Source organism: Podarcis muralis, chromosome 7 (assembly GCF_964188315.1).
Source record: "Podarcis muralis chromosome 7, rPodMur119.hap1.1, whole genome shotgun sequence".
NCBI classification, from domain to species: Eukaryota; Metazoa; Chordata; class Lepidosauria; order Squamata; family Lacertidae; genus Podarcis; species Podarcis muralis.
Window position 1 is genome coordinate 72,168,017 of NC_135661.1, and position 21,262 is coordinate 72,189,278.

The 21,262-nt window shown below is 44.5% G+C and overlaps 1 protein-coding gene across 1 annotated transcript; it reads right to left on the minus strand.

The window, feature by feature from the left end:
* Positions 1-1,237: 1,237 nt before the first annotated feature.
* Positions 1,238-20,630, minus strand: IL20RB (interleukin 20 receptor subunit beta). Its single transcript, XM_028742026.2, has 7 exons — positions 20,481-20,630; positions 13,124-13,244; positions 10,894-11,084; positions 6,360-6,484; positions 3,590-3,740; positions 2,915-3,060; positions 1,238-1,762 (listed from the first exon to the last, which is right to left on the minus strand). The coding sequence occupies exons 1-7, from the start codon at positions 20,533-20,535 to the stop codon at positions 1,637-1,639; spliced, it is 915 nt and encodes a 304-aa protein (XP_028597859.2). The 5' UTR covers positions 20,536-20,630; the 3' UTR covers positions 1,238-1,636.
* Positions 20,631-21,262: the final 632 nt, after the last annotated feature.

Here is a 21,262-nt window from a genome sequence, read left to right on the forward strand (position 1 = left end):
GTAAAATTCTGAAATGCCTACATTAAGTGAGGGCCTTCTCTCATTGAGCTAGTTCAAACATAATACTAAGCCATAGTTCAGTGTAACAAGAAGGATTTGTCAGGTTTGTGCAACTCTCTTCCAGTGCAGACATGAGGAGGAATTTGGAAGCTTTTGCTTATATTTTTTAAAAATTAAATCACATGTACTAGCAGAGGAAGGGGTGTGCAGTAGGTGCGGCTTGCCCGGGTGTCATCCCTGAGTGGGGGTGACATTGCCTTGGGTGGCGCTCGCCGCGGGTGCCGGAGCAGCTAGCTCCGCCTCTGATCACATGTTGCCCAAACCTGACAATCTGTGGTTAAACAGTGCTGAAATAAGCAGGGCCGTCTTAACCAGAGGCACCAGGCTCTCAGGGGCGCCAGGCCAAGAGTCTGGGGCCCGAGAGTTGGAGTCCGGGGAAGAGCCCACCCGTTCGGTCGGAGCACCACGGAGGGCTCTTCTGCTGCGGGCGGCTCTGCGCCTCGAGTTCGGGAGCAAGCAAGCCAGCCAGCCAGTGAGGCGCTGAGGCAACTCTGGGGTGGCGGTGGGCAGATCTTTGCACCCTGGCGCCGCATATGCTTAAGATGGCACTGGAAATAAGCTAACTTGAGACTGTAGTTTAAGAAACGGTCTTATTACAAAAATCCCAGAGTTAAGGTTAACCGTAGCTTAGGGCTATGATTGAAAAATGTATGTGAAAAATATTCATTCAGGTGAGATCTTTGACTAGGAGGAACATAGGAAGTTTCATTGTACAGTGGTACCTCAGGTTAAGTACTTAATTCGTTCCGGAGGTCCGTACTTAACCTGAAACTGTTCTTAACCTGAAGCACCACTTTAGCTAATGTGGCCTCCTGCTGCTGCCGCGCCGCAGGAGCACGATTTCTGTTCTCATCCTGATGCAAAGTTCTTAACCTGAAGCACTATTTCTGGGTTAGCGGAATCTGTAACCTGAAGTGTATGTAACCTGAAGCGTATGTAACCTGAGGTACCACTGTACCAGGTCAGTTTTTTCCAGTATTGTCTCCTCTGGCATTCAGGATTTTTCATACCATCTTCTAACTGATCCTTTTAAACAGAGGTGCCAGATATTGCACTTAGAACCTTCTGACTCAAAACATGTGCTCTAGCTGCTACCGCTAAGCTACCGTCCGTCACTGAATTCGAACCTGCTGCTCCTTGCTCCTGTTCCGCAAAATCAACATGGATTTGAATTGCATCGCCTTCTAGCACTGCACCTTTATGTTAAAAAGCAAACCCAGCACATTGTAATCAGCCCAAGGTCTTTTAACTCTCAGCTAAGCAGATGATGACAAGCAGCTAGGATCACAGCCTGTGTGGCTATCCATGAGCTTGGCTGCTGTTCTCTGTCAGACAAGGATGAATGGGTCGGCTCCAGCCCCCTCTGTGAAACCCTCAGCGCGGCAACCCGTCTTGCTGGCCACATGATGCCTTTCCCTTTGAAGAAAGCAAATCCTCAATTTTCTGTCTTTGTGTTGTTAGGAGAGGAAAGCTACCTGTGTGTGTGCACTGTGTGTGTGTGTGTGCCTTACTCAGAGAGGCAAAAAGGAGAGCAGCACTGCAGTCTCATCTTGCAGATTGTGTCCTTGGTGTGATATTAAAGTGTTTCATGAATCCACAAGCGGAGAAGCTCTTCAGGGGGTAGCACTTGCACCGACTCATCACATTTCTCCGTCTCCTCTCCCCTGTAATTTAGTAGCCTAGCAGGTGATTCTGTTACTTTCTGGAAAAGAGGGGGGAGGAGGGAAAAAAAACATACAGTAATGGGGAAAAGATGGAAGAGCATTTACTTCGCCACTGCAGAGGGATGGAGGTACTGGATTAGTATTGCAAAGCTCAGTGTTCAAAGCAGTGCTCAGGGCTGTAGCCATAAGAGGGCCTGTGTAAGTCTGATTCCCTGAGGCAGAAATGAGGAACCTGGCTTCCTCCAGTTGTTTAAGGGCTTCCATCAGCCCCAGCCAGCATGGCCAATGGTCAGGGTCAGGGATAGTGGAAACTGGACAGTTTCTCAAGGGCCACAGTGTTGCCCACCCCAGCTTTAAGTGATATCCCACCCTGCTTTTTAATTTTAAAAGTTAAGTATCTAGCCCTCTTCATGGTGGCGCTACGAGGGGAGAAGAGCACAGGTAGGATTCTACCTGATAGCTCACTAGGTTGCTCCAGTGCTGGGTTCAACAAGCACAAAGGCAAATATAGTTACATAGCTTTAAACACACTGAGCTACCTGTAACCCTTACAGCATTATCCCTTCATTTACAAATCTGAGCACCTCAATGATTTGACATTTGTCATTTCAAGGTTATGTGCACATTCTAATAACATTCCCCCCTACAAAGAATTCTGGGCAATGTGAAGAAGAGAAGAAGAGTTTGGATTTGATATCCCGCTTTATCACTACTCGAAGGAGTCTCAAAGCGGCTAACATTCTCCTTTCCCTTCTTTCCCCACAACAAACACTCTGTGAGGTGAGTGGGGCTGAGAGACTTCAGAGAAGTGTGACTGGCCCAAGGTCACCCAGCATGTGGAGGAGCGGAGACGCGAACCCGGTTCCCCAGATTACGAGCCTACCGCTCCTAACCACTACACCACATGTGTTTTATCCCTCACAGAATTACAATTCTCAGCAACCTGTAACAATAATGCCCAGAATTCATGGGGGGGGGGGGGAGAGAAATGTTATTTTAAAAGGTATGGTCATGTGTCTGCAGCCAGACTGATTGCTGCTCTTATGCATTCTAATAACCTGCCCTGGTAACAAGCACAGTATACGCGCCAAGCTTCAACCCATGGCTTTTAAAAGCAGGGCACATCTACCTTTTCTGGAAGTGTTAAGGCACAACCTCAGTACAGTACTCCAAACCATTTCTTATCTTACCAAAGTGTCCGGCAGGCTCTCGTTCGGGCAGCAGGAATACTGGCAGATCTGACATGTTTTCCAGGCAACCCAAAGAAGGGCCAAAAGAGTCACAACAGAGATAACCAAGAAGAGTGGGGCGAAGGTGACCAATATGGCTTTGCCTGCTGGAGACAAAAAAAGAGTCTGTAGTTGCTAAGAGGGCAGAAAAACACAATGAGGGGCTCTGAGCTGAAAAGTATCTGTGAATTGATATAATTGCCACTGCTGCACATTGTGTTTACATGGCTTTGCACTGTTCTGAAGAAGAGTAATGTGAAGCAGTAAAGTAAAGGGAAGCAGTGCTCCCTTTCCCTTATGGGGTATTCCAGAGCCCATATAGAGTCCTTAAGTGGGTTCCGTATCGGTAGGAGAAAATAACAGAGGCCAACCAGAGTACATTGAGAAGCAAAGCGGCTAGTAAGCCTGATCTTTATTCAAGGAACTGTTGCAACAGGGTCCCCACTCACCACATGCAGGAGGGAGGAGAACCCTGAACAATGGTACGCAAGCCCTTATATAGACTTTTGAAATTGCCCACCCTGTAAGCCCAACAAAGGTGTCACAAATGTTCAAGTTTTTATTAGATTTATCTGCCCTGGCCCCCCAGCAGTGGAGAACCATATCTGGAAAGGAGAGTATCTTTGTTGTTCTTACCTTCGGCCCTCACACACTGCACCTGGCTGAAATTGCTGCTCCGGTTTATGGCTTCAACATAGGTCTGGGCTTTAACACAGTATTCAGTACCAGCTTCCATGGTGTCCATATGTAAGGTAGTGCTGCTGTCTTTCACCACTTTGCGATATACCTAGGGTGAAATCAGTTGCATTTGATCAGGTAATGGGAACATATAGCTCAGGCGTCCCCAACCTGCGGCCCTCCAGATGTTTTGGCCTACAACTCCCATGATCCCTAGCTAACAGGACCAGTGGTCAGGGATGATGGGAATTGTAGTCCAAAACATCTGGAGGGCCAAAGCTTGGGGATGCCTGATATAGCTGTCCAGACTAGAGACGGAAAGTTCTGTGAATTTTGGTTCTCTTGGGTTCTTATTTTGCCAGTCTGAAACGCACATTTTATATTTTAAAAAATCTTCATGAAAATTCAGCATTTAAGCACAAATTTATCCTATTGAACTTAATTTTATATGCAGCACAAACTAATGTACAAACACTTTCCCCCTAATATAATGTATTTTTGTATGTTATTTTCACTGGTGTCTTTGTTTTTATGCACACTTTTACCTAATATATGCATTTTTGTAAAAATCATTTGGAGAACAGCATCAGAAAATTCTGATAAGAGCAAATTTTGAAAGATATCTATGTTTCTGTTCACATGTTGTTTTGGAATGCACAAATTTGATAGATTCTGCTTTAAATGCATACTGAATGGAATTTCTCCTCCATCCCTACTCCAGACTTTATTGCATTACAACTTCTATCATCCCTCTTCATTGATCGTCCTGATTTGGGCTGAGGTGAGTTGGAGTCCAACAACACCTGGAGGGCCACAGGTTCCCCACCCCTATATTTGATTAACTGGTCTGTTCTTTGCTTTGGCATGAGATCCTGTTTGGTCACCCACTCTGACACCCAAATATTAATGAACTCCATTGCTAAACAAGAAGAACCACCACAGCCCATTTCTGTAATGCAGCCAAATGCCTAAGACAAGGTGCACAAATACTAGAGCCAAAACAAAAACTGTTCACAAATTTGAAAATTCTGCAAGATTTCAGAATGCAAATTTGGCTTTTTGAATTTCCGGTTATTTTCGCATTTTGCTTTCAGATACTTTCAGAGGCACTCATTTAAAAACCGTCTCAGGGAAATATAAATAGGAATGTCTGCAAGCAAATTCAAGTTAGATCTTCCCACTCCCCCACCCCTTTTATTTCTAGGCAGTTGTAAGAAATTCTGGGCGATTAGGGAGTTGTAGGAAGTAAAATTATTATAGTACAAGACAAATGAAATAAGAGATTAACCCAGGTTCCCTTGTATAGGGAAGGGCCAAAGGTTCTGAAAGCTACCAAGTAAATTGTTTTCTGATTTCTTTGTAGGTAAGCTGAGCAGCTGCCAAACTAGACATTACTTCAATTGCATAGATAGCAACAATGTCTTTAAAAAAAATGTAATACTAGGTTAGTGGAAGAAGCAATTTTCACCGGGATAGCAGAGTGTAGGGAAGGGAAGGTTTAATCCAAATTGAACTTTTTTTCTAAAGCTAACTGCAGCAGGGCATAAAGGTAAAGATAAAGGGACCCCTGACCAATAGGTCCAGTCGTGACCGACTCTGGGGTTGAGGCGCTCATCTCGCTTTATTGGCCGAGGGAGCTGGCGTACAGCACGTGGCCAGCATGACTAAGCCGCTTCTGGTGAACCAGAGCAGCGCACGGAAATGCCGTTTACCTTCCCGCTGGAGCGGTACCTTTTTATCTACTTGCACTTTGATGTGCTTTTGAACTGCTAGGAGCAGGGACCGAGCAATGGGACCTCACTCCGTCGCAGGGATTTGAACCGCCGACCTTCTGATTGGCAAGTCCTAGGCTTTGTGGTTAAGGTGATTTTAATTGAGATCATTGCCCTTGGCCCTGGTACAGAAGCTCCAGCTGGGGCAGAATGCACTGGCCAGACAGCTGATGGGGGCACATGGCTGGCAACATGTGATACCATTGTTAAAACCTCTGTACTGGCTGCCCATCTACTACTGAGCCAGCTTCAAAGTCCTTGCATTAATTTCTGTTTCACTGCGAAGGAGCAACTGAGAAAGCCTCTCAGTGCAGGCCCTTGCACTTTTTGCAAGCTGATCTTTAAACTTATTGATAAAAAGTCTTTTAAGACATGCACATCCCTGAGCTTTCTGCACCTTGGGTTCCACAACTGAAAAGGCCATACCCTGCGCCACAGCCATTCTGACCTCCTATGGTGATTAAATATAAAACAGATCCTCCAGTTTATTGTTGTGGCCAGGCAGACTCACTGGGAGAAGGCCATCTTTTAAACAGTCTGTTCCCACTTAGGATGTTTGCATCACAGCAAGTAGGAATCAAAGAGATTGCATACACCATCAGGCAACAGTATAGAGCAAGAAGAAAAATGGAATTAGGAAGGACTAAAGTGAAGTCTCCTTGTGGATCGTTTTCTGTGCTCCTACATCATAATAACGTTCAGAGTTTTTGGCAGAGCTTCAGGATAGCCTAACCTAACTTCTAGACCAGGGATGTGGAACCTGTGGTCCTCCAGACATTGATGGTCTACAACATCTCTGATCATGGCCTATGCTGGCCAGGGCTGGTGGAAGTCCAATAACATATGGAAGGCCACAGGTTCCTCATCAATGCATTTGATCTTGTCCATGTAATGCATGAGAACTTTCTTCTCTTTTGTTCCTGCATTCTCAGGCCAGATATAAGACCAAAACGTACCTTGTGCCCTTGGCCCTTCTTCCAGTAATAGATCCAGAATTCAAAGGCAGGTCCTAGACGCTCAAGTTCCACTAGCAAATGATATCCATCAGCTGTGACAGTCAACATAGGTGGAATGAGGGAGGCTGTGAAAACGACAGAATCATATCCATCATGGGACCATACATGAATCTTGCATCCCAGCTCAGGAGAAACAAGGATCAATATGCTGTGGAACAGCCTAAAGCAGGGGTCCCCAACCTTTTCTGAGCCTGGGGGAACATTTGGAAATCTAAGAAACTGTTGTGAGCATCACAAAATACCCATTTCATAGAACAAAAACTGTCAATGCTCAGGAACCCCACCCCTCAAAAAGCCCCTCAGTCCCAATACCAATACACATCCCAAAACAAAAACCAGACAATAAGGGGGAAAATGCAACTTCCAAAAGTTCCCATGCCAAAGAAAAGGAAAAAAGACAAATATACACACCCCAAACAAACAGAAAAAAAGCAGGCAAAGCTGCCAGGGGAGACGGGACAGGACAGGGGCTTTATGAGGAAAAGGAGGTAAGATGGCATTTCTGGATGCTTACCATATGCTTACCCATCTCTTGCGGGGGTGCAATTAGTGCCAGCACCGTCCGTTAAGAGTTTGGGTGTAATCTTCGACACCTCCCTTTCCATGGAGGCGCAGATTGCAGCTATAACAAAGGCGGCATTTTTCCATCTCCGCCAAGCTAAGCAGTTGGCTCCTTACCTCTCTCGCCCTGACCTAGCCACTGTGATCCACGCGACGGTCACCTCCAGACTGGATTATTGTAACTCGCTCTACGTGGGGCTGCCCTTGAGACTGACCCAGAAACTCCAGCGGGTGCAGAATGCTGCAGCGAGACTCCTTACAAGGTCTTCGCTGCGAGATCACATTCACCCGGTGCTATACCAGCTGCACTGGCTCCCGGTGGAGTACAGGATCAGGTTTAAGGTGCTGGTTTTAACCTTTAAAGCCCTATACGGCTTAGGACCCTCGTACCTATGGGACCGCCTCTCCTGGTATGCCCCACAGAGAAACTTACGGTCTTCAAATAAAAACATCTTGAAGGTCCCAGGCCACAGAGAAGTTAGGCTGGCCTCAACGAGAGCCAGGGCCTTTTCGGCTGTGGCTCCGATCTGGTGGAACACTCTGTCACAAGAGACCAGGGCCCTGCGGGACTTGACATCTTTCCGCAGGGCCTGCAAGACAGAGCTGTTCCACCAGGCCTTTGGCAAGGGCACAGCCTGACTCCCTCCTTCGGCAATCTTCGCGGAGCTCTGGCCCAATGGCTGCCAGTGGCTTGAATTAATTAATTTTAGAATGAATGATTTTAGAGTGTTGTTTATGTTGTACTTTTGTACCGTTTTATTGTTGTTAGCCGCCCTGAGCCCGGCTAAGGCTGGGGAGGGCGGGATATAAATAAAATTTATTATTATTATTATTATTATTATTATTATTATTATTATTATTATTATTATTTGTAGCCAGGCACAGCATCACCTTGGTTTAAATAACAACACCCTGCAATATAAATAATGGAGGGCAGAGAGGGACCTCGGCAGGTCCCCATGAACACCATATTGGAGGCTGCCAGCCTAACTTGGAATTTCCAAAATGTTCTGAACTTAAAAGGAGATCAGATGGGTATTTGGCATATACTCATTAAGTATCTCCCCTCCCCACCCCAATGCTGTGGTCCTACTCAATCTTACCCTACTTCAGTTGATCTGATTAAAAGAGAGAGAGAGAGAGAGAAGAGAAGATCCATCCATGAATCTCAAACATTTCATCTGCTTTAGTCCTTACAGTGCATTCTGTGCAAAATTTGCATTCAGTGTGGTTATCTCATTTGTGGTCCCAGTCTATGGAATGTATAGTATTGCCCAAAGTGATCCACTTGAGCAGAAGCTTACAGCTTTATTTTCAGTGCTGATGTACTGAGTTTGTGAGGTGCTCTCATGCTGATGCACAAATCTTTAGGTACCATCTTGAATCTGTCATCTGTTTTCTCCGATTCCTTCTTGTTTTTCTAGTACGTAGAAACCCCTCAGGGCTAAGTTGGGAGTGGAAACTGGATTCCACCATCAGGGCCAGGCATTTAGCAATCTTGCATAGACTTGAAATGTTTCTTGGGCTGCTGAGTTATCAGTTTTGCCTGCAGGCGTCATCTACAGTAATAGTACCAGCAATAGCTACAGAAGAAGGAAGGACAAACCAGTTCTGTCTAGATTCGAAGGGAGACTATACCATCCAAATTACAGTGTGCCTTTATGAAATGCATAGAGAATGGTGATTCAGGCAGATAGAATCAGAAGCATCTGACCAGCTTGTACTCTTGAAGTTCACTCCTATACATCAACTGATAAAGAAAAGGGAGCCCTAGCTTCCTTTCCAGCTAGGGCAAAAAACTAAAAGAGTTGAAAAATGCTGCATCAACTGTCAAATTTTGGGAACAACTTTGTCTGGAAGTCGTATTTTCTGAGCTGGAATCCATACTTCTAGATAATAATAATAATAATAATAATAATAATAATAATAATAATAATTTATTATTTGTACCCCGCCCATCTGGCTGGGTTTCCCCAGCCACTCTGGGCGGCTTCCACAAAGACCAAAAATACACTAATATGTCATACATTAAAAACTTCCCTGAACAGGGCTGCATTAAGATGTCTTCTGAATGTCAGGTAGTTGTTTATCACTTTGACATCTGATGGGAGGGCATTCCACAGGGTGGGCGCCACTACTGAGAAGGCCCTCTGCCTGGTTCCCTGTAGCTTTGCTTCTCGCAATGAGGGAACTGCCAGAAGGCCCTCAGCGCTGGACCTCAGCGTCCAGGCAGAACGATGGGGGTGGAGACGCTCCTTCAGGTATACTGGGCCGAGGCCGTTTAGGGCTTTAAAGGTCAACACCAACACTTTGAATTGTGCTCGGAAACGTACTGGGAGCCAATGTAGGTCTTTCAAGACCAGTGTTATGTGGTCTCGGCGGCCGCCCCCAGTCACCAGTCTAGCTGCCGCATTCTGGATTAGTTGTAGTTTCTGGGTCACCTTCAAAGGTAGCCCCACATAGAGTGCATTACAGTAGTCCAAGTGAGAGAGAACTAGAGCATGCACCACTCTGGTGAGACAGTCCGCGGGCAGGTAGGGTCTCAGCCTGCGTACCAGGTGGAGCTGGTAGACAGCTGCCCTGGATACAGAATTGACCTGCGCCTCCATGGACAGATGTGTGTTTATTAGGTTAAATGTGCTGGCGGAAACTCACTTGCTCCAAACCCATTTTTATTACGACCTCACATTTGTGGAATGCTGAGCCATGGGATTCAAAACAGATTTTCCGCCTCAACCCTGGCAAATTCCATCAAATTAAAGCAGGGAACTGGGGAGAACTGCACTTGCTATAATTCTCCTAACTACCAAAGGCGCAGGAAAATCCCTAAGTCATTCGATCCAACGGTGAGGCAGCCCACCATTACGTAGGCCCACAGGAGCCAAATCCTAGGGGCCGAGGTCTGTTCAGCCTACCACGATAAAATATTTGAGGGGGTCGGGGGGGGGTCCTAAAGTTGATGGGCATTGCCAGTCACATGGTGTGCATGCACAGCATCATGTGATTGATTATGCGGGAAAGCCCTTATCTCTCCCCTCCCCCAATATTTTAACTAAGTTGGCACCCTATGTAGGCCCCAACCTGTGTACGTTCAATTGTTTCACACACACACAGTTTTATCACCTTAATCAGGACCAAGTTTGTGGGGAGGCGTTTCCCACAGCAAAATGCTGTTGGTTTCCCAACTCAGTCAAGAGCTTACCTGCCGACAGTGGCAGGCAGACCTGAGCTGCCATTCAGATTTCACAAAGTGCCCTGGAGTGATGCTATATGTACATCGAGTGCTCCAGTGCATTGTGAGAAATTTAAAACTGCAACTCAAAGCTGCCTTCCTCAGCTTTGAAGAAGGAGAGGGTGGGGCATGAGTCTGCTTCAGTGGGGTCCTGGCAGGTTTATAGAATCAAAGAATTGTAGAGTTGGAAGGGACCCCAAGCCTCATCTAGTCCACCCCATGCAATGCAGGAATCTCAGCTAAAGCATCCAAGACAGATGGACATCCAACCTCTGCTTGAAAACCTCCAAGGAAGGAGAGTCCACCACCTCCTGAGGGAAACCATTCCACTGTTGAACAGCTCTTAATGTCAGAAAGCTTTTCCTGATGTTTAGTCGGAATCTCCTTTTTGTAACTTGAAGCCATTGGTTTGAGTCCTACCCTCCAGAGCAGGAGAAAACAAGCTTGTTCCCTCTTCCATGTGACAGTCCTTGAGATATTTGAAGATGGCTATCCAATCTCCTCTTTTCCAGGAGAAGCTGCTCGGGTCCTGGCTAAGCTGCTCAATGGGGCCAGTTTGCTGACACCCAGGACTGACCTCAGTAGGAAGAAGGTCCCCCAATGGGATCATGAGCATCTACCATTATCCTTAGGATCCCAGCGTGAGTTGTGCATCACAGAGGAGCACGTGAATGCACTTACTTGTGACACGATTGAAGAAGCTGCTGAGAGTGGCCCAGTGCGAAGCCTGGGTCCCCACACCTGCCCTGACACGTAGATCGTACGGCACAGTGGCAGAAATGTCTTCTGTGATGTCACACTGAGTAACACTAATGCCCGTACACTCTCCAATGGGAATCCAGCTGTCGTTGGCATAGTCTCTCTCATATTCTCTGAAGGGAAGAAGAAGAAGAAGAAAAAATAGGGGAAAGAATGCAACAGGCTTTGCTGAAGGCAGTGGTTCTTACTTATTTGTTACATAAAATTTGTACACTGCTTGATTGTAAAGAAAACCTCCTCAAAGCAGTTTACAAACGATGAAACAGTGAAATCGAGAAAAGATTACGACTCTGCTTTAAAACATGCAGAAGTTAACCTACTAAAACAGATATTAAAATTACCTCAACCTTCTAAGCATCTGGGTAGGCCTGTCTAAACATGAATGTTTTTAACAGGTACCGAAAATAGTACAGCGAAGGCATCTGTTTGATATCAATAGGCAGAGAGTTCTGTAGGCGCTGCCACACTAAACAATTGAGTTCTTACAAATGAAGAACAGGTATTATGTGGCACCTGTATGTAGTATTGCCAATTCCGCCAACTGAAGCAGTGGATTGGGCCACTGACCTACTTCATTCAATAATGTTGATGCTTATTGGTGGCGGCTCTCCAGGAAGAAACCTGGAAATGACAGGGATTGAACCTGGGGCCTTCTGTATGCAGTGTGTTACTCAGTTGAGTTATAGAAGACTGAGATCAAAGCAGAGTACAAATTACTCACTGTAATTACACTTGAGGGTGACCCGCCCCACCCCGAAGCAAATATTCTGTGCACTTTTTAAAGAATATTTGTTAGGAACCCTCACACACATGTGTTGCAACGTGAATAGTCCCACAAGGGCAGACATGTCTGGTAGCAGATACAATTCTTTCCAACCTTCTCACATGGGCTAGTTTACTGCAACGCCACTTAATAACTATGGCTTGGGCCCAAAGACATGCATCAGAATGTCACATTAGGGTTATGTGGGGATAGAAAGGGTTATATTGCTCCAAACTGGAAGTGGGTAATAACATTTTTGAATGCTACTATGCAAGCAGAAACCTGGAACAGGGAGCAAGCTGGGCTAGAACCTCTCTCCGCAATGTTCTACTTTTTTCTCACTTGCAGGAGTTTTGTTTTGTTTTTAATGCTTGGGAACATTCAAAGGCACCTCATTTATAGTCTGGAACCATAGGCTGTGTGCACAACCCCATTCACTCTGCATTCAGTACATTCCCACTTAGGAACCAGAGTACACACCACAACAGCCACAATCCAAATCTATCCTGTTGTTTCTTATGAAATAATGCATTTTGATGCATTCCCCACCCCCAAAAGAAACCAATTTAGATCCTTATTGAGAAAAAGAATGATGTGGCTGTGTTTCAAGTTGGTCGTGCGTACACAGCAATAGAGTCAACTTGACCACCTCAGGATATTTACCACATTATTCGGCTGAATGTGTGGGTTGGGCCTAGGCCCTACTACGTGTTGCAGACTGTGAGGAAATTTTGCAAGAGCTCAGCCAAAGGAGCAGGATAAGCCCTCAACAGCTTGCATTGGATTGGGTCATAAGATCCCTACTGGGTCAGACCAAAGGCCTATCCAGTCTAGGTTCTTACTCCTAACAGTGGCTAACCTTATGCCTACAGGAAGCCCACAACCAGGGCAGGAGGGCAATAGGGCTCTCCCACTGTTGTCCCCCAGCATCTGATATTCAGAGGCATTCTGCCATCATGACTAGCAACAGAATTTGCCTAATGGGGATTATCTGATTCATTTTTTTTTATTGTTATTCATGTTTTTATAACGTATTTTATGCTGCTTTTATAATTAAGTGTTTTAAAGTGTTTTAAATTTGTTGTTAGCCGCCCTGAGCCCGGTTTTTGAACCGGGAAGGGCGGAGTATAAATAAAAAATTATTATTATTACCCTTTTAAAATCATCAACTATATATTTTGGACACCATAGTTTAATATTGAACGGTGTGAATAAGTTCCCTTCAGCTTAATTGGATTATCTCAACCCCGTGCTCTAATTATCCACTTCCTCACACCATGCATAATTTAAGACTCTTCTGTCTTGTCCTTTACATACTAGCCTAAAAAAGAAAGAAAGGTCAGCAGTGATAGTTACTCCATGTTTAGACTCAATGTGAAGAAAAGTTACCCTTGAAACTCGACGGAATATTTTACAGCTGCTCCAGGCACCGTCACCGGGCTCCATACTAGAAAGTGCTTCATATTAGTGGACAGGATCGTGATGTTCCGAGGAGCTGGCAGTAACACACCTTTGCGTAGGAATCACCCAGCAACATGCAAAAAAGAGAGAAAACCAGAAGTTACAATTGGCTCTGTGAGTTATTATGGAGGAGCAGAGGTTACTGTTACCGCTGGGTTGCTCTGTCAACAGGATACAGACTGACATGCTCATGTCCAGCTTTGTCTGAGAAACTTTTATATACAGTGGTACCTCGCAAGACGATTTTCCCTATGGGCTTGCTTCGCAAGACGGAAACGTCTTGCAAGTTTGTTTCCTTTTTCTTAACACCGTTAATACAGTTGCGACTTGACTTCGAGGAGCAACTCATAGAACGTGGTGTGGTAGCCTTTTTTGAGGTTTTTAAAGACTTTGGTGATTTTTGAAGCTTTTCCAAAACTTTCCCGACACCGTGCTTCGCAAGACGAAAAAAATCGCAAGACGACAAAACTCGCGGAACGAATTAATTTCGTCTTGCGAGGCACCACTGTATATATAAAAGTCAAATGAACATCTGTCAAAGATGCTCTAGATCACTGGTTCCCAATTAGCTAAATACTGCAGACTCCCTACTTTTGAAACTTTTGATATTCCTATTGTAGTTTTTGTTATGTGAATGGGATCCATGGACCACCAGATGGGGAATAGCTGTTCTAGCTATTTGACACACTCTGAAAATTTGGGCAGCTGCCTATGTAGAAATCACACTTCCGTTTCAAAGATCAGTTCCTGTACATAAAAGGGCTTTTGCTTAACTACAGTTTTTTCCAGATTAGGGCTGCAGGGCACCTCCATCAGCTCTGCTAAGAGACCATCTTCATTAGACCCTTTCCTCAGCTGTCATCTGCCAATGGCACTCATTCCATCAGGCTACAGGAGAGGAAGAGATGGAACGGCAGAGCCTACCCTTCAACCAGTCAGCAATGTTTGGCTCCTCCTCTTCAAATCTCTCCATTCCAGCTGGTTGCAACAAGACATCGGTTACTACGAACTAGTGCCTGAACTCGTTTTCTGTACTTGCTATTCCCCTCCTCCCCACCTTTCCTTGTGTGCCATGTATCTTAGATTACGAGCCTGAGGGCAGGGACTGCCTCATCACTGATAGATGCAAACTGCTCTGGGAGGCCTTTTTTCTTTCAGATTGAACTATGAAAGAAGAACGCTACTACTACGATGGCTGATAATGATGATGTCTAGACTACAGTTAACATTAGCTACGATCAGCGATATTTTTCTAGAAAAAGAAGTGCCAGAAATGAGTTCTGGTGAGTTCTGGATGAAAAATCCCTGACTATGATTACCTTCAAACAAGTCGACTTGAAACCATAGCTACTGAAGCTGGCTTGTTTTACAATGTTCATAAGGAGGACTGTGCACATGCTTCGCATGTGAAAGTTTAATTCCTGCCATCTCCAGGAGAGCATTTGCCCCTCGGTGTAAACAGCAGTGGGTGGATCAAAGGTTTAATTAAGAAGAAGGAAGAGTCCTTTGCACCTAACCATAATTTGCATGTCTGGACGACATGGATAAATGTGGCTAATCAAAAGCAGAAGCTTCCTAACTCTGGGAGAGTGCAGCAGTATATTGCTATGGCAAGTGCCTTTCTGGTTAAATAATAATAATGAGGCGCCAGGGCTCATATCTTGATAAAAGCATTACAGGTGTCAATACAACATAGCTGACATGGGCAGCAAAAGCAGTAGGCGACTCGGTACCAGTGAGTACTGGTCACAGAAAAAGCACTGGTTATGGCTAATGGCTAAAACCAGTGCTATTTTTCTAAAAAAACAAGAGAGAGAGAGAGGTGTGAGAACTCACCATGAACACCTCCCTCATTCTCTTAGAATGGCAATGGTGCCCACCTGAGAGGTGCTGGAACTCAGTTCCGGCTGAAAAAAAAAAAAGCCCTAGCTAAAACCAGACTAAAAGAATATGTGGGGGAATTTTGTTTCGCAAGGTGTAGGCCGGAAAGAAGGAGTCACCAAATCTTGTGCGTCACTTGTTTGAGGATTGAGTAGCCTGAGGACCTTTCAGTACAATTCATTTTAACTTGGTTCCTCATGTCATGTGCATGGGTCACATATTTCCCCTCAAACTTGTCTTCCTGTTTGTGAAGATACCACTTTTTCTTTTTCTTTTAGTACTCAAGGAGATATAGCACTGAGGAAGCTCAGGCCAAGAAGCACATGCTGTCAGCTCCTTGTAAGGACCATCAATGGTCTGAAGGAACTACCTGGGCACCAGTACTATTCCCTGGGGCTACTTAAAACCTGTGTGACCTGAGGGAAGGCAGAAGTGATGAAGCCCAGGGGAGGAAGAACCTACCATCAGCTTTCAGTTGACCTGGGAGACTTTGGCCACTCTCCATTTTATAGGATTTTTTGTTTTTTTGTTTTAGTGTTTTACAATTGTGAACTGCCTTTGGTACCTAAGCAGAAAGGCACCACATAAATATAAAAAAAAATACATAATAGACCAGGGTTGGGTTTTTTTTGCACATTTAAGGTCCCCATCATTTTAAGCAGTGTTATACCACTTTTAACTGCCCTGGCTTCCCCTGAAGAATCCTGGGAAATGTATTTAATTATATCATTTATTAATAATAGTAATCTCCCTTCCATCTCTGTCACCATGGAGAAATTATCTTAACTCTCTAGACGGAAGTATACCCTGTGGATGTGAGCTTAATCTGTAATGTAAAAGATTTTCCAAGTCTGTTTTGATGCAATGTGGATGACTGCACACAATACTTAACATCTGTGCATGTATTTGTCCTGGAAGACAACACTCTATGCTTGATAACTGTTTTTAACTTTTTCAACAAAGTTTATAACCACACCACTTTAAACAATCATGGCTTCCACCAAAGAATCCTGGGGACTAGTTTGTTAAGTGTTCTGAGAGTTGATATTAGGTTAAGTACAAGAATAACCTTGCAAATTTGTAAGTTCCCCCAACCCCCTTTTTCTTTCTTTTTTACACTGGTGTCTTAACAATTGTTATTCTTTTCATGTCTTATTTTACCTTGTGCACTTATAATTTTATACAAGGTATATATATTTTTTCTATTTTCCAATAAAGAACAGGTGGTACTATAGAGGTGTGGAGCAGATGGTATAAGAAACGAGCTTCCTCACCCTAAATCCTGCTTCCTTATATACCACAATTTCAAGATAACTTATCAGTATCTACTATTCTTTCCAAAGCAGGGCTCCATCGCCTGCAAGACTGTTATGAAAACAATGTGCCACTTACAGAACCACAACTCCTGGAGCACTTGAAAGATTCAGGCAGAGATTGGCATGGGGTAGCCACAGAGTCATGACACTTTATGAACATCTAACTTTAGCAAGCACCCAGAAAGGCAGGGTCCGTGTGATATATCCCCTACTGATACAATCCCATTTCTATTCACTTACTACTTTGAAACTGATGTGAGAGACGGACCCTATAAGCAAACTGAAAGATTCTCAATGGCTTAATATTTTATCCACCCATCCCTTTAGGTCAGTGTCTGCTAACATGAAGGAGAATTCTTTGAGAGCGAACGCCTTTGGCTTTAAAAAATAAGAAAAAACATAAGCATCTTACACTGCACTGTATTAACAAATAAAATGAACCTCACCAGCTGTGAATGGATAGACTATGTGCTATTGCTGTCTCAACATTTGTGCACATGTATTTATTTGCATAGGCTAAGACAGAAATCAAAGTTCTCGGGATGTAAGAGGAGCGGGGAGGGTCATCAAACCAATTTAAAAGGCCTGGCTAATTTTAACACCCAGTGCCAAAAAGTAAAACCTCCCTGCAGAGTGTTTTCCAAAATTGGAGTCAGTGGTGTGCGGTCAGTGGACTAGGCTAGTCCCCTAAATGTTCCCCTGGCACCTCCTTCCCAAAGCCTGGAAAGTTTCTGCCTGGCTTAGGGAGGGAGGCACAATGCTCCAACAGGTCCAAGATCTCTTCTGCTACCTTCCCAAAGCCTGGGAAACATCTGTCTGGCTTATGGAGGAAGGCACAATGCTCACATACACAGTGTCCTCCCCACAGTTACCCTCGCAAGCTGGCACCTCTGACCCTAACTGTTCCCCTAAGGACAATTTCACCACACACCACTGATTGGAGCAACACCACAGAAAAGCCCCATAAAGGAATATATGAAAAGATTTGGTTTTGGAGCTCAAATTTAATATGCAATATAATAGTTAAAGTGTGCAAGGATATAAGATGATAGCATAACATATAAAAAGGTAAAGGACCCCTGACAGTTAAGTCCAGTCGTGAACGACTCTGGGGTTGCGGCGCTGATCTCGCTTTACTGGCCCAGGGAGCCGACGTTTGTCCACAGACAGTTTTTCCAGGTCATGTGGCCAGCAGGACTAAGCCACTTCTGGTGAAACCAGAGAAGCACATGAAAATTCGAACCGCCGACCTTCCGATCGGCAAGCCCTAGGCTCAGTGGTTTAGAGACCACAGTGCCACCCGTGTCCCAACAGCATAACATATATGGAACAACAAATACAAACTTCTGTCAACACAACGAGAATCAATATTATATAGAGAAGATCGCACATGGGTGAAGGGAAGTTACGAGCATGGGGGGAGAAGAAGAAGAAGAAGAGTTTGGATTTGATATCCCGCTTTATCACTACCCTAAGGAGTCTCAAAGCGGCTAACATTCTCCTTTCCCTTCCTCCCTCACAACAAACACTCTGTGAGGTTAGTGAGGCTGAGAGACTTCAGAGAAGTGTGACTAGCCCAAGGTCACCCAGCAGCTGCATGTGGAGGAGCGGAGACGCGAACCCGGTTCCCCAGATTGCAAGACTACTGCTCTTAACCACTACACCACACTGGCTCTCTGGGAGGGAAGTATAGGGCAGTATTTGGAAAATTGTTAAAGATATACCGGTATATGTGATTTAAGAGGTCAAGAACAAGGAGTCAAAAGAAGGAGACTAATATTAATGAACAGTAAAATAAGGAAATCTGAGAAGAATATGGTACAAATTAAAACATGTGAGTCATGTTCTTGCTTGTATTTTGGTTTATTTGGTTTGTAAAGTCTTCTGTTGTAAAGACTGTATATAAAATGAAATAAAACATAAAAAGTGAAAAAGAAAAGAAAAGTCCCTCTCTTCAACCAAGGAGATGGCGAATGCCTAAGTGGTCGCAACGTCCCCCCATGATGACAACTGCCCAACAACAAAAAGGGACCTGAGGTAAATGGAACTGAGACTAGCAGAACTATTGAAGAACACAGTGACTTCCCTGAAGACAAAAATCAGCGACCTAACCTCCAAAGTGGAGACCTTCACTGGCACCATCTCCACTCTAGAAAAGGAAAAGCAGATCCAACTAAAACAAATAGAGCAACTCCGAGAGGAAAACACATGTCTGAAAAATAAATCAGCTGATACGGATAGCTGCCAAGAAAGAGAAAGCATGGAAGCAAGAATTAAACTAGCAGACCTTGAAAATCACAGTAGACACTGCAATATTGGCTTCCGCAATTTCCCTAATAAAACGGAAGACAAAAACCAGGCTGATCTCATTGTATGCTGGCTAAAAACCACAATTCCAAATCTGAAACTTGAAGTAGATGATCTGGAAAGGGCACACAGAGCTCTAAGACCCATGCCGAAAGCCAAATGCCCCTCCACGAGACATCATCGTGTACTTCACCTGCTACAAAAATAAAGAAGAAGTATGGAACAATCTCAGAAACTCAACCAACTTCCAGTATTGAGAAAACCGCATCCTGGCCTTTCAGGATTTATCGCAACAGACCCTAAACTGAAGAAAAACCTGCAACCATGTATCCAACGTCTTCAAGAAGCAGGAATCAAGTACCAACTTTCGCCTCATTGTAACAACTGACACAACACAGCACACAGCCATCAGCATATCTGAAGCCCTGCAACTTCTGGAGAACCTCAGACTTAACCTTCCACCAGAATGGCAGCCATCTGACCCACCGAACGACAGCCAAGGAGAAAATACAGCTAATGACTGAATGACAGTCAACAAGAGAAAGAAGAAATAACAGAAACGACATGACAATGCAAACCAAGACAGTCAAGTACCACTCACAGAACAGCTCCACTGAACACAGAGCACAGGACTATGAACCAACCTCAGCTAAACCCACACAGCACAGATTGACAACCCTGCAACAACATCTACTGCTGAATTAAGCACCCAGAAAGCACCTCAGACCAATAGACTGGTGAAGCCCCCTCTTTTCCCCCTTTCCTCCCTCCCTTGCTATCCACAGAGATCCTTCCCACATCAACACCTTCTTCTTCTTTGTCGATCACTCATTGTAAAGATTGTCTTCCATGAACACGGTTTTAACAGTGAGTCCGTAAATGATTGTGGAGGCAAATTCTGGATCCACATGTCCTTCCACAGTGGGGACATAGGTTTCCGTGTGGGAGTTGATCACGGTGAGGGTTCACCCAGTGTGCCTTCCTCTTAGCACACTTCTCCCTTTCCTCCTGAGTTTGAGCGTCTTCGAAGCCCATGACAGCTTTGGTAAAGGCTGTTCTCCAATTGGAGGGCTCACAGACTAGTGTTTCTCAGTTGTTGGTGTTCATACTACATTTTAAAATTTGCCCTGAGAGAGTCTTTAAACCTATTTTGTTGACCACCAGCATTACGTTTTCCATTTTTAAGTTCGGAATAGAGTAGGTCCTTTGGAAGACGATAACCAACCCAGGTGACGCTCCTCCATTCTCTCAAACTTCACCCACCCCAACACCCCATCCGCCCCAACAACAACTCACCCCAACAACCCATCCCTCCAACACATACACCCCTCGCTGTAATGACTATACACAAAAAATAAGCACACAAACAAAAATAGAACCCACCTCTCCATCCCCTTCCTCACCACATGAATACAAAAAAACAAAATACGCAGGTAAAAGGAAATCAGAAAAAGGCAAACTCATGCTAACTAAAACAAAACTCCCACCCCAATAAAACAAACAGCAAACAGCATTTTCTAAAAATAAAAATAAAGGAAGGAAGGAAGGAAGGAAGGAAGGAAGGAAGGAAGGAAGGAAGGAAGGAAGGAAAAGTCCCTTTCTCCCTAGGACATATCTTAACAGATTTCACCAATTAATGTTACTTGGAGAAGAGTCTCATTTTAAGATACAGTATAAAGAAAATCTAGGCGATCTGGAAGTTACAGTTAGTTCTAGGCAATTTCCCCCCAGCTCCATGTCCCATCATTCTGAACCGGGATCAAACATAAATAACCACATACCTGACACAAAAAGTGGCATCAAAGAAAAGATAAAGGACCGGAAGCAAATTGCCATTTCACTCCAAATTAGGAAGTCTGCTGGGGTATGGCTGGCCCTGGCATTTTCTGTTCCTGGGCCAAGAGTCTCTCCATGTTCTGAGCTGAATGGCAACTTGAATGTTCAGGGCAGAATGCTGTTGCCGTTGCTGCAGCATGTAAACTGCTCCAATAGTCACGAGTGTGGCTGCTACTGGATCCTACCTTACACATGCAATTGCATTGCTCAGGAAGGTGTGGCCACAGGTAATTTAGGTTCTGTAACAGGTTCAGTTAATTTCATTTGGGTATTTTCCTACACTATAGGTTGAGCAATTGACCTAGAGAGAGAGGAAAAAATGCTGGCTACGTTGGCTCTGAGATTAGGCAATCGACAACTTGGAGGAAAGCTCAGTTGCAACAACCAGATATTATCAAAATTCTGGAGTGAAAGTTGTTGTTTGAAGGCTTTGGTAAACCCCAACAGTTGATATTTATTTATACCTGCTGTGCATGGGAAACTAGGCCACGTCTCCATTACAAATGGCCAAGGGTGTACAGTAATGAAGACATCTACCCACACCCAACTCTCATCCCACATAAATAACTTCCTGCTTAAACCTTTATATCATCCCATGGGAACATTGTTGGAAGGAGAGGGGAAAAAAGTGAAGCCAAGCTGGAATTATTGTAGATAGTTCTAGATACTTCTTCTTAAATAAAGAACGCTGAAGAGCTGGCAAAGGGGCAGAAAAGGTCAAGCAATG

What these genes read in the sequence shown, in the direction of transcription:
- IL20RB (XM_028742026.2), bottom strand. Translation starts at nt 20,535, where the DNA reads ATGGCAATTTGCTTCCGGTCCTTTATCTTTTCTTTGATGCCACTTTTT. An exon ending in CTTCTTCAATCGTGTCACAA is followed by an intron (nt 6,485 to 10,893) that starts GTAAGTGCATTC and finishes TCGTTTTCACAG; the next exon opens with CCTCCCTCATTCCACCTATG. An exon ending in GCAGTGTGTGAGGGCCGAAG is followed by an intron (nt 3,061 to 3,589) that starts GTAAGAACAACA and finishes TTTTGTCTCCAG; the next exon opens with CAGGCAAAGCCATATTGGTC.